General features: G+C 39.1%; 1 protein-coding gene across 9 annotated transcripts in view; it reads left to right on the top strand.

Moving 5' to 3' along the window:
* Positions 1 to 16,738, top strand: part of NAV3 (neuron navigator 3) — a 931,619-nt gene that overhangs the window by 748,344 nt on the left and 166,537 nt on the right. For all 9 annotated transcript variants that reach the window (XM_033221189.1, XM_033221191.1, XM_033221190.1 and 6 more), the window contains 2 exons: positions 10,553 to 10,661; positions 11,338 to 11,721. In XM_033221189.1, coding sequence (XP_033077080.1) covers positions 10,553 to 10,661; positions 11,338 to 11,721 — 493 coding nt within the window. The remainder of the gene's footprint in view (positions 1 to 10,552; positions 10,662 to 11,337; positions 11,722 to 16,738) is intronic.

The raw sequence follows: 16,738 nt of genomic DNA, 5'->3' as shown, positions 1-16,738 counted from the left end.
TCTTAGATATCCTCCTAAATTAGATGGATGAAGATTTGTCCTATAACTGTAGAGGAGCATATTTTATAAGTAACTATAAAGCTTTTGGCCATATTTTGTTATTTTTCTCCAAAGTGTCAAGATTAACCAGAGGAGTTTAAAAATTTTCATCCAAATCACTACTAGGGCCATCCACAAACTAGAGTTACTTCATACAATGAATCAGGAAGCTGTACTCTATATAACATCTGTAATATGGATGGGGTAGATGGCATAATTCTCTGAGAATAAGGTTTATTCATATAGATTTGATTTCCTATTAAAAGATGGCAGTGCTGACAGTGTTAATTACAATGTGTATAATTAAAGCCTAAAAATTAAGAACAGGATCACAGATTAAATGGTCTTTCTGCCACCAAATAGTAATGTAGAAGTACCAAATTGACGCTGTTATTTTTTTTTTCTCTACTCAAAGAACACCTTATGAGCAGTGAGAAAGCACTTTGCACCAATGTTAAAACCTCAAGTTGATTTCAGAATATACCATTCTGGAAAATGTGTGGAAGCCATTCCATTGTGTTTGACACATAGGAAGCCTCTTTCAGGAATAATGGTTGACTTTGAGATTGTGCAAGTAGGAGGAGTCCCAACATTACTGTGATTAAATACACTTCTCGTGTGCATTTTTCTGGTAACTTTTATTGTTACTAAACATTTAATTTTATTTTTGCTTTTATATTTGGACTTTGCAATTGTGTTTTTCCCCCAAAGCCTCTGGACCTCACTCAGATACAAATTTACAGGATAATTAAGGCTGTGCAATCAGTCCTTAGGGGTTTGTAAGTACATTTAGTTTTATCTTGCCTTTTGTGGGTCATTGAAAACATTTACTGCAATAAATTCTGCTTTCGTTATTATCTTTCGTGACATGAATAAGGCAGCAGTTATGTTTAGCTCAATAAGTGTTGGGAAGAAAAGGTCCATTTGTCTGTCATGAGGAGGGCAATGTCATAAGTGAATGTCATAATGAAAAAAACCTAAGGAATGAGGGAGGCTGTGGTTCTAAAACATGAGAGAAACCAGATAAACAATGAATTCAGTTAGAAGAATCCAAGGATCTAAGATACCTGTTGGATTGGAAAAAAGAAATTGAAAAGGAGATGAAGTAATTGTGAAAATATATTTAGTGAAATGACATGTCTAAAAACACAACATTCTTAAAATTAATATAAAAAGATGGAATATAATTGAGATATTAATTTTAATATTCCAGTTGGCAAGTGATTGAGATGCAGCTGGATTACAACTTAAAAGTTTTCCTACGGGAAGGGGGAAAGGGATAGGAACATGTAATGATGCGTTCTAGGAATCTGTGTGAGGTCAATTACTTGTACCTCCCCCCATGAAAATAAAAAAAGGTCATCTCAACATACTCCTTTCATGACTTTTTATCTTTCACTTGCAATCTATGATGTCAATAACTGTATGAAATCTTTCATATTGAATCTTGGGTTTAGTGCTTCTCCAGTTTTGTCCCCTTAGCTACTTATTTTGACCAGGTTTGAATTAATTTCTTCTTTGCATGTCTCTTCCTTGACTGTAATAATTTTATTTGCAGTCTGTAAGATTTTCTCTACAAAACCCTTCTTTTTCTTCATAGTTCTATCAGATTATTTGGAAGTGAAAGGTAGACTTCTTTATAGCCATTTGTAAAATACCCTGTATTATATGTATGAGGAGAAATATGGGAAGAATTTCCAGGAAGAATATGATCAGTCTCAAGGGTTATTAACAGTTCTGAGTTCTAAAAGAATAGTGTTAATCTACAGGATTAGTGATTGTGTCAATTTAATTAGTGTACAGAAAGTTTGTCATGTGCATGAGATCCCAACATATGTTTTATTATTCTTTAAAAAGATTTACTTCAGCAAAGTTTCTGAGTACTTTATGTTTGAAATAATGATGTTCTTATTAAGTGTACTTTAATTGTTCAAATGATTTATAAATTCAAGGGAAGAAATTTATAGGCTGGCAGCACAATGGTGGCTGTTTTGGCAACCACCCAAAGTGAGGAATAATGAACAAAGTACTAATGTTTGCCTGAAAAATCTAGTAAAGGAATTAGCAGTTGTCCTGCAATATGTGAGTGGCTGCCTTGGTAAAGATATTATAAATTTGTTCATTTGATTTCAAATCCACTGGAACCACTGGGTGAAAGTTTAAGGGAGACAAATTATTGCTTATCCCCCATAAATGTTTTACATTTTGACCTGCTACTGGAAGGAACCATCTCTTACTGGTGAGGTAGAGGCCTTTCCAATGTTGGGGTTTTCAGGCAGAGGCAGATGACCTTGTCCCATGTGAGACAGATGAATGCTATGGCCAAGAGCTAAGGCAAGACAATCTAGGAAATCCCCACCAACTGTATGATTGTGATGATAAGTGTTAAAGGGGCACGTTTGCTATAGATTTTTAAAAATCTGGCCCGAATATTAAGGAAGTAAATTAACAGGTTAGTTAGCTATATTCCTAAAACAGATTATAACTATGTATCTTGACTTCTCTATGTGACAGTTTTCATAGTGTAACTTAATACATACTATTTTTTGCTTTTCTTTTCCTTCCCTTTCTTTTTCTTCCAACCTCTTTCCATTCCATTGCCTTCCCAGCCATCCCGTCTATTTCCTTTTTCTCTGTCTCCTCTCCTTCCCTGTCCTTCTCTTAATGTATCCATTCCAATTCCCTCCTTCCTTTCTGTTTTCACTTTTATCGAAAGTGCCCATCACTAGATACCCTCTTCAGTCCAAATTGAACAGAACAAAAATTGTGCTTAGACTACTCTCTTTTCATGTTCTTCCTATTATCTCGACTCACTGGCTTTAGAAGGCTACTAGCTTGGGGAGTATTGGATGACTATAAACAAAATGACTTAAGGACACTTCTGACCCCTAGTTGATAGGTGGTGATTGTATCAGGCCAGCGTTAGTCATACTTGCAGAGCTATTTGTTTCATGCTCATTAGATACAAACATTTTGGGTTTAGATGCCCAGGAATTTACTTGAACTCTGGTATCATTGGTAGAACTGTAAAAACTGGAGAAGTAATTAAAAATAAAACCATTCAATGTTGTCAGTCTTTGTCCATAAGTCTAATGAAAGACTTCAAAAGCTCTTGCTTCCATAAGAAAATACCTTGGCCGGGCATGGTAGCTCACATCTGAAATCCCAGCACTTTGGGAGGCCAAGGCAGGCAGATCATTTGAAGTCAGGAGTTCAAGAGCAGCGTGACCAACTTGGTGAAACCCCATCTCTACTAAATACAAAAATTAGCCAGGCATAGAGGCGAGGGCCTGATATTAGCTACTTGGGAGGCTGAAGCAGGGGAATCGCTGGAACCCCAGAGGTGGAGGTTGCAGTGATCCAAGATGGTGCCGCTGCACTCCAGCCTGGGCAACAGAATGAAACTCTGTCTGAAAATAAAAATTAAAAAAAAAAGGCTTCTGCTTTATTCCCCAGATTCCAAATGTGTACTTTCTACATAGGACAAATTTACCTCAAGTATTCTGAGTATACCTAGAAACACCTTGAAATAATTAGGATCCTAATGATCATAGATTTTTTTAATTCTGGGGTACATGTGCAGAACGTGCAGGTATGTTACATAGATATATACATGCCATGGTGGTTTGCTGCACCCATCAACCCGTCATCTACATTAGATGTTTCTCCTAATGCTATCCCTCCCCTTGGCCCCCCATCCACTAACAGGCTTTCTAGCTTCATCCATGTCCCTGCAAAGGACATGAACTCATCCATCTTTATGTCTGCATAGTATTCCATGGTGTATATGTGCCACATTTTCTTTATGCAGTCTATCTTTGATGGGCATTTGGGTTGGTTCCAAGTCTTTGCTATTGTGAACAGTGCTGCAATAAACATACATGTGCATGTGTCTTTATAGTAGAATGATTTATAATCCTTTGGTTATATACTCATTAATGGGATTGCTGGATCAAATGGTATTTCTGGTTCTAGATCCTTGAGGAATTGCCACACTGTCTTCCACAGTGACTGAACTAATATATACTCCCACCAACAGTGTAAAGGCATTCCTATTTCTCCACATCCTCTCTGGCATCTGTTGTTTCTTGACTTTTTAATGATCGCCATTCTAACTGGCATGAGATGGTATCTCATTGTGGTTTTGATTTGCATTTCTGTAATGACCAGTGATGACAAGCTTTCTTTCATATGTTTGTTGGCTGCATAAATGTCTTCTTTTGAGAAGTGTCTGTTCATATACTTCACCTACTTTTTGATGGGGTTGTTTTTTTCTTGTAACTTTGTTTAAATTCCTTGTAGATTCTGGATATTAGCTCTTTGTCAGATGGATAGATTGCAAAAATTGTCTCCCATTCTGTAGGTTGCCTGTTCACTCTGATGATAGTTTCTTTTGCTGTGCAGAAGCGCCTTAGTTTAATTAGATCCCATTTGTCAATTTTGGCTTTTGTTGCCCTTGCTTTTGGTGTTTTAGTTGTGAAGTGTTTGCCCATGCTTATGTCCTGAATGGTATTGCCTAGATTTTCTTCTAGGGTTTTTATGGTTTCAGGTCTTATGTTTAAGTCCTTAATCCATCTTGAGTTAATTTTTGTATAAAGTGTAAGGAAGGGATCCAGTTTCAGTTATCTGCATATGGCTAGTCAGTTTTCCCAGCACAATTTATTGAATAGAGAATCCTTTCCCCATTGCTTGTGTGTGTCAGATTTGTCAAAGATCATATGGTTGTAGATGTGTGGTGTTATTTCTGAGGCCTCTGTTCTGTTTCATTGGTCTATATATCTGCTTTTGTACCAGTACCATGCTGGGTTTTGATTACTGTGGCCTTGGAGTATAGTTTGAAGTCAGGTAGCATGATGCTTCCAGCTTTGTTCTTTTCCTTTAGGATTATCTTGACTATACAGGCTCTTTTTTGGTTCCAAATGAAATTTAAGGTAGTTTTTTCTAACTCTATGAAGAAAGTCACTGGTAGCTTGACAGGGATAGCATTGAATCTCTAAATTACTTTGGGCAGTATGGCCATTTTCATGATATTGATTCTTCCTATCCATGAGCATGGAATATTTTTCCATTTGTTTGTGTCCTCTCCTATTTCCTTGAGCTGTGTTTTATAGTTCTTTCTGAAGAGGTCCTTCACATCCCTTGTAAGTTGTATTCCTAGGTATTTTGTTATCTTTGTAGCAGTTGTGAATGGGAGTTCACTCATGATTTGTCTGTTTGTTTGTCTATTATTCGTATATAGGAATGCTTGTGATTTTCGCACATTGATTTTGTATCCTGAGACTTTGCTGAATTTGCTTATCAGCTTAAGGAGTTTTTGGCTGAGAAGACAGGGTATTCTAAATATAAAATCATGTCATCTGCAAACAGAGACAATTTGACTTCCTGTCTTCCTATTTGAATACCTTTATTTCTTTCTCTTGCCTGATTACCCTTGCCAGAACTTCCAATATTATGTTGAGTAGGAGTGGTGAGGGAGGGCATCCTTGTCTTGTGCAGGTTTTCAAAGGGAATGCTCCTAGCTTTTGTCCATTCAGTGTGATATTGGCTGTGGGTCTGTCATAAATAGCCCTTATTATTTTGAGATACATTCCATCAATACCTAGTAATTGAGAGTTCTTAGCATGAAGGGGTGTTGAATTTTATCAAAGGCCTTTTCTGCATCTATTGAGATAATCATGTGGTTTTTGCAATTGGTTCTGTTTATGTGATGCATTATGTTTACTGATTTGCATATGTTGAACCAGCCTTGCATCCCAGCGATGAAGCCAACTTGATCATAGTGGATAAGCTTTTTTTTTTCTTTTTTTTTCTTTTTTTTGTGATGGAGTCTTGCTCCATCACACAGGCACGATCTCGGCTCACTGCAAACTCCGCCTCCTAGGTACAAACGATTCTTTTGCCTCAGCCTCCCGAGTAGCTGGGACTGCAGGTGCATGCCACTGTACCCGGCTAATTTTGTATTTTTAGTAGAGACGGGGTTTCACCATGTTGGCCAGGATTGTCTCGAACTCCTGACCTCGTGATCTGACCCCCTCGGCCTCCCAAAGTGCTGGGATTACAGGCGTGAGTTATCGCACCAGCCAGTGGATAAGCTTTTTGATGTGTTACTGGATTCAGTTTGCCAGTATTTTATTGAGGATTTTTGCATCGATATTCATTAGGGATATTGGCTGAATTTTCCTTTTTGTATGTGTGTGTGTCTCTGCCAGGTTTTGGTATCAGGATGATGCTGGCCTCATAAAATGAGTTAGGGAGGTGTCCCTCTTTTTCTATTGATTGGACTAGTTTTAGAAGGAATGGTACCAGCTCCTCTTTGTAGCTCTGGTAGAATTCAGCTGTGAATCCATCTGGTCTTGGGCTTTTTTTGGTTGGTAGGCTATTAATTACTGCCTCAATTTCAGAACTTGTTATTGGTCTGTTCAGGGATTTGTCTTCTTCCTGGTTTAGTCTTGGGAGGGTGTATGTGTCCAGGAATTTATCCATTTCTTCTAGATTTTCTAGTTTATGTGCATAGTAGTGTTTATAGTATTCTTTGATGGTAGTTTGTGTTTCTGTGGGATCAGTGGTGATATCCTCTTTGTCATCTTTTATTACATCTATTTCATTCTTCTCTATTTTCTTCTTTATTAGTCTGGCTAACAGTCTTCTATTTTGTTAATCTTTTCAAAAACCAGCTCCGGATTCATTGATTTTTTTGAAGGGTTTTTGTGTCTCTCTCTCCTTCAATTCTGCTCTTATCTTAGTTATTTCTTGTTTTCTGCTAGCTTTTGAATGTGTTTGCTCTTGCTCCTCTAGTTCTCTTAATTGTGATATTAGGGTGCTGATTTTTGGATATTTCCTGCTTTCTCCTGTGGGCATTTAGTGCTACAAATTTCCCTCTACACACAGCTTTAGCTGTGTCCCAGACATTCTGGTATTTGTTTCTTTATCCTCATTGGTTTCAAAGAACTTATTGCTTTCTGCCTTAATTTCTTTATTTACCCGGTGGTCATTCAGGAGCAGGTTGTTCAGTTTCTATGTAGTTGTACAGTTTTAAGTGAGTTTCTTAACCTTGAGTTCTAATTTGATTGCACTGTGGTCTGAGAGAGTATTTGTTAGGATTTCTGTTCTTTTGCATTTGCTGAGGAGTGTTTTACTTCCAATTCTGTGATCAGTTTTAGAATAAGTGTGATGTGGTGCTGAGAAGAATGTATATTCTGTGTATTTGGGGTGGAGAGTTCTGTGGATGTCTATTAGGTCCACTTGGTCCAGAGCTGAGTTCAAGTCCTGAATATCTTTGTTAATTTTCTGTCTCGTTGATCTGTCTCATATTGACAATGGGGTGTTAAAGTCTCCCACTATTATTGTGTGGGAGTCTAAGTCTCTGTAAGTCTCTAAGAACTTGCTTTATTAATCTGGATGCTTCTGTTTTGGGTGCATATACATTTAGGATAATTAGCTCTTCTTGTTGCGTTGATTCCTTTACCATTATGCAATGATCTTCTTTGTCTTTTTTTATATTTAAAACAGATAAAAAGTCTGTTTTATCAGAGTCTAGAATTGCAATCCCTGCTTTTATTTGCTTTCCATTTGCTTGGTAAATATTCCTGCATCCCTTTATTTTGAGCCTATGTGAGTCTTTGCACATGAATCTTATGCAGCTTAGTTTGGCTGAATATGAAATTCTGGGTTGAAAATTCTTTTCTTTAAGAATGTTGAGGCTGGGTGTGGTGGCTCACGCCTGTAATCCCAGCACTTTGGGAGGCCAAGGCTGGTGGATCACAAGGTCAGGAGATCAAGGTCATCCTGGCCAACACGGTGAAACCCCGTCTCTACTAAAAATACAAAAAAAGTAGCCGGGCCTGGGGGTGGTCGCCTGTAGTCCCAGCTACTCAGAAGGCTGAGGCAGGAGAATGATATGAACCCAGGAGGTGGAGCTTGCAGTGAGCCGATATTGTGCCACTGCACTCCAGCTTGGGTGACAGAGCAAGACTCCGTCTCAAAAAAAAAGAAGAACGTTGAATATTGGCCCCCACTCTCTCTGGCTTGTTGGGTTTCTGCAGAGTGACCCACTGTTAGTCTGATGGGCTTCCCTTTGTGGGTAACTAACCTTTCTCTCTGGCTGCCCTTAATGTTGTTTCCTTCATTTCAACTTTGGTGAATCTGACAATTATGTGTCTTAGGATTGCTCTTTTCAAAGAGTATCTTTGTGGTGTTCCTTATATTTCCTGAATTTGAATGTTGGCCTGTCTTGCTAGGCTGGGCAATTTCTCCTGGATAATATCCTGAAGAGTGTTTTCCAGCTTAGTTCTATTCTTTCCGTCACTTTCAGGTACACCTATCAAACCTGGGTTTGGTCTTTTCACATAGTCCCATGTTTCTTGGAGGCTTTGTTTGTTCCTTTTCATTCTTTTTTCTCTAATCTTGTCTTCATGCTGTATTTCATTAAGTTGATCTTCAATCTCAGATATCCTTTCTTCCCCTTGATCTATTCAGCTATTTCTACTTGTGTATGCTTCATGAAGTTCTCGTGCTGTGTTTTTCAACTCCATCAGGTCATTTGTGTTCTTGTGTACTAAACTGGTTATTCTAGTTAATAATTCCTCTAACCTTTTTTCAAAGTTCTTAGCTTCCTTTCATTGGGTTAGAACATTCTCCTTTAGCTTGGAGGAGTTTGTTCTCCTCCAAGGAGGAGAAGGACTTGGAAGAGACCTTCTAAAGTCTACTTCTGTAAATTTGTCAAACTCATACTCTGTCCAGTTTTGTTCCCTTGCTGGTGAAGAGTTGTGATCCTTTGGAGGAGAAGAGGCATCCTGGTTTTTGGAATTTTCAGGCTTTTTGAGCTGGGTTTTTTTTTTTTTTTTTTCTTATCTTTGTGGATTTATCTACCTTTGGCCTCTGATGTTTGTGACCTTCGAATGGGGTTTTTATGTGGACATCTTTTTTGTTGACATTGATGCTATTCCTTTCTGTTTGTTAGTTTTCCTTGTAACAGTCAGGCCCCTCTGCTGCAGGTCTTCTGGAGTTTGCTGGAGGTCTACTCCAGATCCTGTTTGCCTGGGTGTCACCAGCAGAGGCTGCAGAACAGCAAAGACTGCTGCCTCTTCCTTCCTCTGGAGGCTTGGTCCCAGAGGGACACCCGCCAGATGCCAGCTGGAGCTCTCCTGTATGAGGAGTCTGTCAACACCTGCTGGGAGGTGTCTCCTTGTCAGGAGGCATGGGGGTCAGGGACCCACTTGAGGAGGCCGTCTGTCCCTTAGCAGAGCTAGAGCACTCTGCTGGGAGATCCACTGCTCTCTTCAGAGCCAGTGGGCAAGAATGTTTTAGTCTGCTGAAGCTGCACCCACAGCTGCCCCTTCTCCCAGGTGCTCTGTCCCAGGGAGATGAGAGTTTTATTTGTAAGCCCCTGACTGGGGCTGCAACCTTTCTTTCAGATATGCCCTGCCCAGAGAGGAGGAATCTAGAGAGGCAGTCTGGCTACAGCAGCTTTGCTAAGCTGCAGTGGGCTCTGCCCAGTCCAAAATTCCCAGCAGGTTTGTTTACGTTGTGAGGGGAAAAGTGCCTACTCAAGCCTCAGTTATGACAGTCGCCCCTCCCCCAACCAAGCTCCAGGGTCCCAGGTGTATTTCAGACTGCTGTGCTGGCAGCAAGAATTTCAAACCAGTGGATCTTAGCTTGCTGGGCTCCATGGCGGGGGGATCTACTGAGCTAGACCACTTAGCTCCCTGGCTTCAGCCCTCTTTCCAGGAGAGTGGATGGTTCTGTCTCACTGGCATTCCAGGTGCCACTGGGGTACCAAAAAAAAAGCTCCTGCAGCTAGCTCGGTGTCTGCCCAAACAGCTGCCCAGTTTTGTGCTTGAAACCCAGGCCCTTGGTGGTGTAGGCAAGCAATGGAATCTCCTGGTGTGCAGTTTGTGAAGACCCTGGGAAAAGCATAGTATCTGGACCGGATAGTTCCGTCCCTCAAGGCACAGTCCCTCACAGCTTGCCTTGGCTAGGGGAGGGAGTTCCCCAACTCTTTGCACTTCCCAGGTCAGGCAACACCCCACCCTGCTTCTGCCCACCCTCTGTGGGTTGCACCCACTGTCTGACCAGTCCCAATGAGATGAGCCTGGTACCTCAGTTGGAAATGCAGAAATCACCCACCTTCTGTGTTGATCTCACTGGAAGCTGCAGACCTGAGCTGTTCCTATGCAGCCATCTTTCTCAGGTCATAATCATAGATTTTTAATTAATCCCAGCAACATGGATTGGTAAAGAGCATATTTCCAAGTGATTTTTTTAACTTTAAGGTCAAACCTACAAAATGTTATTGTGTCATCACCACTTAAAATTATTAATTGTGATACTGTGTTTGTATCTGTTCACATTTTATTTGTAGAAAGAATTATAATTTGTAGATAATAATAACTATTTGAAATGTATTAACATATCCTTTTACTTTTAAGAAGAGGTGACTTACTTATCTATGTATACAATTATTTTGAGGATAATAAATGTCATGAATAGCAAATTTATCATGTTGCTTTCCTAGGTGAAGACCCTGAAACAAGAAGAATGAGAACCGTTAAAAACATAGCAGATTTGAGGCAGAATTTAGAAGAGACTATGTCCAGTCTTCGTGGGACTCAGATAAGCCACAGGTTTTTTTCAATTCTGCGTATATTTGAGCCAATAAAGAAAAAAGAATTACAAACAAACATTTAACTTTTCTTGTAATGACAGAGATGGGATTTCAGTTTCCCCTTACTATTTCCTCTCTTGTTTTATATAAAAATTGATTCGTAATTATCCTTAAACTGAAAATTCACACGTATACCTATTTATCTTTTATCTCCATCTCTATCTGCTATCTATGTCTTTTTCAGTATAACCTGCAGTTCAATGGAATTAGTTACTGCAACTACCGCCATCACTGTTAAGTGGATTTGTAATACCTGTCCTAGAAAATAGTGGCACAAGTTGCACTTGAAATGTATCTAGGCAGGGTGGTAGGGAGACATTCAAACATAATTGTAGTTAACTTTCAGAATAGGTCTGGGAAGATCACAATGAGTTAAGGATTTGTTGAAAATGTAAAGCAATATGTTGTTTTACCCAAAGTGTACTGATGGTCTTTCTTTTGAAAACAACCAAAAGCTGTAAAATGTATTCCCCTTTCCACCGCTTGACCTCAAAATGAACATATAGTTTAGCTTTCAGGAAGATGACATGTTTATAAGAGATGACCCTCAACTCTAGCCTTTTCTGTCATCATGCATTCTAGGTTGTGGCCCTAAGTGAACCAGAGTTTAGTTATTTCTCCATTTTATTTGACAGCACCCTGGAGACAACATTTGACAGCACTGTGACAACAGAAGTGAATGGAAGGAGCATACCCAACTTGACAAGTCGACCCACCCCCATGACCTGGAGGTTGGGCCAGGCATGTCCGCGTCTTCAGGCGGGAGATGCTCCCTCCCTGGGTGCTGGCTATCCTCGCAGTGGTACCAGTCGATTCATCCACACAGACCCCTCGAGGTTCATGTATACCACGCCTCTCCGTCGAGCTGCTGTCTCTCGGCTGGGAAACATGTCACAGATGGACATGAATGAGAAAGCAAGCAGTGACCTGGACATGTCTTCTGAAGTCGATGTGGGTGGATATATGAGTGATGGTGATATCCTTGGGAAAAGTCTCAGGACTGATGACATCAACAGTGGGTAAGTGGCCCTGTTCTCCATCAGCATTGTGTGAAGAGGGGAGGTGGTCTACTAGAATGCATTCACTATAAACAAATGTGTAAGTTTTCCCAGAAAGTCATGAGAAAATATGAGATATCTGAGGTTATTCAGTGTTGAAGGGCCCTTCCTCTGCTAATTCGTGGAGACTAAAGAATCCAAGATTTCTATAAATTCATTATAAGCCACTAAGTTTTTCTGTTGTTGAGAGAAACACATGTGGCTTCTGTTTTCCAGAGTGATTTTCACATGCTTCTTAAGTAACAGATTTTGTAGTGAAGGACGTGGGAAGGAGACAGGAGGAGTTTTGCTGATTTACTTGATTTTTCTTCTTTTTTAGCTTGTCAGAAGCTGCCTGTAACTGCTTTGAGGACAAATATTTTCTTACTGTCTTCAATTATGCACCCCCAATTTAACTTGAGGGAAAAATAACTTTGGAGTTGAAAGTTTCACTCTGTTCATTTTCTTTTGATGGTATCAGATTTCAATACATCTCAGACCCTGCTTTTCTTCTGTGTCCTATTACATCCCAAAACATGTTGTGATTGTAAAACTCTTAGAGTATATTAACAATTTGGGATACTTGGCTTAATCAGAGAATAGGCCCAAAGGGAGGCAATAGGATATTCTATTAATAATTGTAATCACCATTTTGAGCATTTCCTGTTATGTACTATGCTCTTGTTAAGTGCTTTGAAGATACTATTTTACTTTACCTTCCCACCACCAGTAATGCTTACGAGGTGAATGTTTTTATACATGTTCTATAGATAAGGAAACTGAGTCTAATTGGCCCTGACTGGGGCCTAACGCTAGTGAAATGGCAGACCTGCATTAGAACTCAGTTATGTCTGACTTCAAACACAGGCTCAGTAATATGTGGAAAAGCTTCCCAATTAACTTTGTCTATAAACTTTGTGTGAGTCTGGATTTTGACCTACTCTTTCTCTTTATGCATCTGAGAGGACCCATGTAGGAAATAACTCTTCTATATAAGTGACCCTTCCTGACTTCATTCATGAAAAGTTTATGTTTGAATGGTGACACGACCTAAAAAAAGAGTACAAAATAGCTTTTGATTAGATTTAGAGCTTTGCTCTGATATCCTGATACCTACTAGTCCATTCCTGGTATCCACCCTACCTGACTTTCTAAAAATTTAGAATTCTAGAGGCTAATTATGATTAATTAAGATAGGTTGTTGTTCATTTGCCACTGGATTCAGAGTGCCTCATTTGAATCTCTCCCGTTCACTATCTGTGGACCCCTTGGGAACCTAACGTATCCAAATGAGTTTTTGTCATCTAAAATAAGGATAAAATTGTACCATCTTCATGAAGTTGTTAGGATCATCCCCAAGTTTAGTTTGCACAATGCTTGGCATGATACAAGCACTCAATAAGTGTATCATCCTCCTCTTTATCATCACTATTACATTTATTATCATTAATAACCATACCAATTTTTGGTGGTTGTTAGTTATAATTATCATGTTTGTGTGTATTTAACATAGCTTAGGAGGCAATGCCCAGTTCAGAAAACATAATGGCAAAGCAAGAGTGTCTAAGGCACACTCTTTCTCCCATCTCTCTCTTCTTTCTTCTCCATTCTTTCCACTCTATCCCCTCTTCTCTTTTTTTCTCAATCTCCTTAAATGTGGACGTAAGTGTGAATTCAATTTTATATTCACTATTCAAATATAGTTGTATGGCTAATTATATACATAAATATACCCATATATTATATATAAAGATATCTATACAAAGGCTGGGCACAGTGATTCATGCCTGTAATCCCAACAATTTGGGAGGCCAAGGCAGGTGGATCACCCGTGATCAGGAGTTCGAGACCAGCCTGTCCAACATGGCAAAACCCCATCTCTACTAAAAAAGTTAGCCAGGCATGGTGGCATGTGCCTGTATTCCCGGCTACTTGGGAGACTGAGGCCGGAGAACCACCTGAACCCGGGCGGCAGAAGTTGCAGTGAGCCGAGATTGCACCACTACACCACTCCAGCCTGGGTGACGGAGTGAGACTCCATCTAATATATATATATGTATGTATATATGTATGTATGTATGTGTGTGTGTATATATATGTGTGTGTGTGTTTGTATGTATATATACCTGTGTGCACTCTATATCATTGTTCATGGTACTTATGTTCTATGGAGTCACCACAAACACTGCATTAGTGAATACTGAACTGTTGTCCCTAGTAGAGATAGAGGTTTTGGTTCCTGTATTTGGCCACAATATTTTTGTCAACTGATCAATACATAACCTTGCTTTATGTGTGTCTCTCTTTAAAGACACCTTATTTAATACATACTACTGATTCATTCACATGGAACTCACAGCTAACAGCGCCATAACTCAGGCCTGAAAGGAGCTTATCTAGTGCATATTTTCTCTGAGAGACACATTGAAGACTTCTTGCAATTAGGAACATAATATGACACTTCAGCACCAAGTTTGGGGGCCATTTTAAACAGCACAATTCTCAGCATAAAAACACAAAAAGAAGGCGCGGTGCGGTGGCTCACACCTGTCATCCCAGCACTTTGGGAGGCCGAGGAGGGCAGATCACGAGGTCAGGAGATGGAGACCATTCTGGCTAACATAGTGAAACCCCGTCTCTACTAAAAAATACAAAAAAAAAAAAAAAAAAAAATTAGCTGGGCATGGTGGCAGGCACCTGTAGTCCCGGATACTTGGGAGGCAGAGGCAGGAGAATGGCGTGAACCCGGGGGGCGGAGCTTGCAGTGAGCCAAGACCGCGCCACTGCACTCCAGCCTGGGCCACAGAGCGAGATTCCGTCTCAAAAAATAAAAATAAACACACACACACACACACACACAAACACACACACACAAATGTGGAAAATGTGGCACTAAATAGGCCATAGAAGAACATTCGTTGTGATATTAGAGCTGATACAAGAAGGCAGAGTATCACTTTATTTAGCTTTAGTGGGCAACGTCTGAGACTCATTTTTTTCACTGTTCTGTTCATATCCATGAATGACTGTGAAAGTGCTATGAGTTTAGATTTTGTGGTTACATATAAATTTTAGCAAGTAGGCAACTTCACGAATATAGAATTTGTGAATAATGATGATTGACTGTATATACTCACACTCATGTAGAATGTTTATCTGGAGAGTGACAGCATATCTTGGGAGCAGTTTGAATAAGAAATCAAGGGACATCTACAATGCAATATGTTGGGAATTTCAAAAGGTTTATCGTTATAAAAATTGAGCTAAGAGTTCAGAATGAGGAGAAAGTACTAAACCCTCACATGAAATAGAAAGGAGTGAATAAGAAAAAGAAACATTTTAGTTCTATTTTCTGATTTAAAAGCTATAGACAAAGGAAATATATTTAAAATACATATATAAGAAAAGTGCAAACTTAGAAAGTATAAATTATTCAGAAAGCTTGCATAAAATGTAATTTTCAGAATCAGAGGGACAGTGGATTAGATGATATTGATGACTTTTAACTGAAAGTCATGGAATGTGAATATTTAAAGATAATATTTTAGAGATAGGCACTATTTTGACAGACCTTAACATCATTATGCTAAGAAGTTTAAACTACATTATAGGCTATGTAAAATACTATATCTTAGAGATTACTAAATAGTCATAGAACATGGAATGAGGATGGTGATGGCTTTTGAAAGGCCACTTTATGGGAAATAGGCAAAGCAAATTTAGGGGAGAAACTCTGGGGTTCGATTTCAGGAACTATTGCAAGAGCTCTGGCTCACAGCTCATAAGATTAGAAATATGGCAGGGGCATTTGTAGGGATAAAATTAGGAAAATAATGGATATGGGAAGCCCTGCAAAGGAAAAGTTTACAGAGCCAGAGATAGACTACCCATGAGGGCATAAGGCAGGCAAGAATTAAGATACCTCCATTATAAGCACAGGAGATGGCAAATTATACCATTAGAGAAAATTAGCAGAGAAAGATAGTGAGCAAGAGAGAGAGGATTTTTAATGAGAAAGCAGAGTGAGAGATGATGAATGTGGAGTTAGAGTTGTGGAGCTGGAAACGGTCACATATGAAGATTGTTTCTCTAGGATAGCGATCTATTGTATCTCATCTCAATAAAAGAGAGTGGGAATTGTGGGAGGCATTAGGGTTCCTGGGAAAAGAATACAGAAAGAACAGGGATCATAAGCTGATCATAATCACAAGCTGAATTATGTATACATGTATATGTCTATTAAAAATATTTATCGAGTTCATCCTATGTGTCAAGCAGCATACCAGGCACTGTGCATTCAGTAGTGAATAATACAGACATAGTACATGTCCACATGTGACTCACATGATGATGTTTTCATATTTTTGTAGCCGTCCAGTTATTCAGGAAATTAATTATAATATGCACAATATGCACACACATGGGTATATATATACACACACACACAGAAATATTTTTAAATAAGTAGTTGTTTTAAATGTTTTTTAACAACTGAGTTCTACATATAATAATATATGTTACAGGGATATTGTACTCACGAGCATTTTGTATTTTGCAAGAATACATGCAATATATACAAGAATATAAGAATAATGTGTTAACTATATTAGTTAACATTAATTTCTAAAACAGAGAAATCTCAAAATATCAGTAACTTAACACAAAGAAGCTAATTTGTTCTTCACATAAAACCCTTGCTTATGTTTCTGATCTTCACTTGGGGAATGCACTCCACGTAGTCATTCAGAGAATAAGATGGATGGTAATTCTGTTGTTCCCCAACCAGATTTCCAGTGTCACCCTAGGCATTGATATTCAACAGGCAAATGGCAAAAGAGGGGAAGAACCAGGGTGTGAGAACATTTTGTATGTATCAGGCCTGAAAGTCATGCATATGAGTTCTGCCTACATTCATTTGTCTCGAACAGCTGCGTGACCACATCTGACTGTAAAAGAAACTAGGTTATATGGTTCAGCTGTGTGCCCAGGAGAGGGAAAT

Source organism: Trachypithecus francoisi, unplaced genomic scaffold (genome assembly GCF_009764315.1).
Source record: "Trachypithecus francoisi isolate TF-2019V2 unplaced genomic scaffold, Tfra_2.0 Lachesis_group11, whole genome shotgun sequence".
NCBI classification, from domain to species: Eukaryota; Metazoa; Chordata; class Mammalia; order Primates; family Cercopithecidae; genus Trachypithecus; species Trachypithecus francoisi.
The sequence above is the reverse complement of the archived record's forward strand: the minus strand, read 5'-3'. Positions and strand labels throughout refer to the sequence as shown.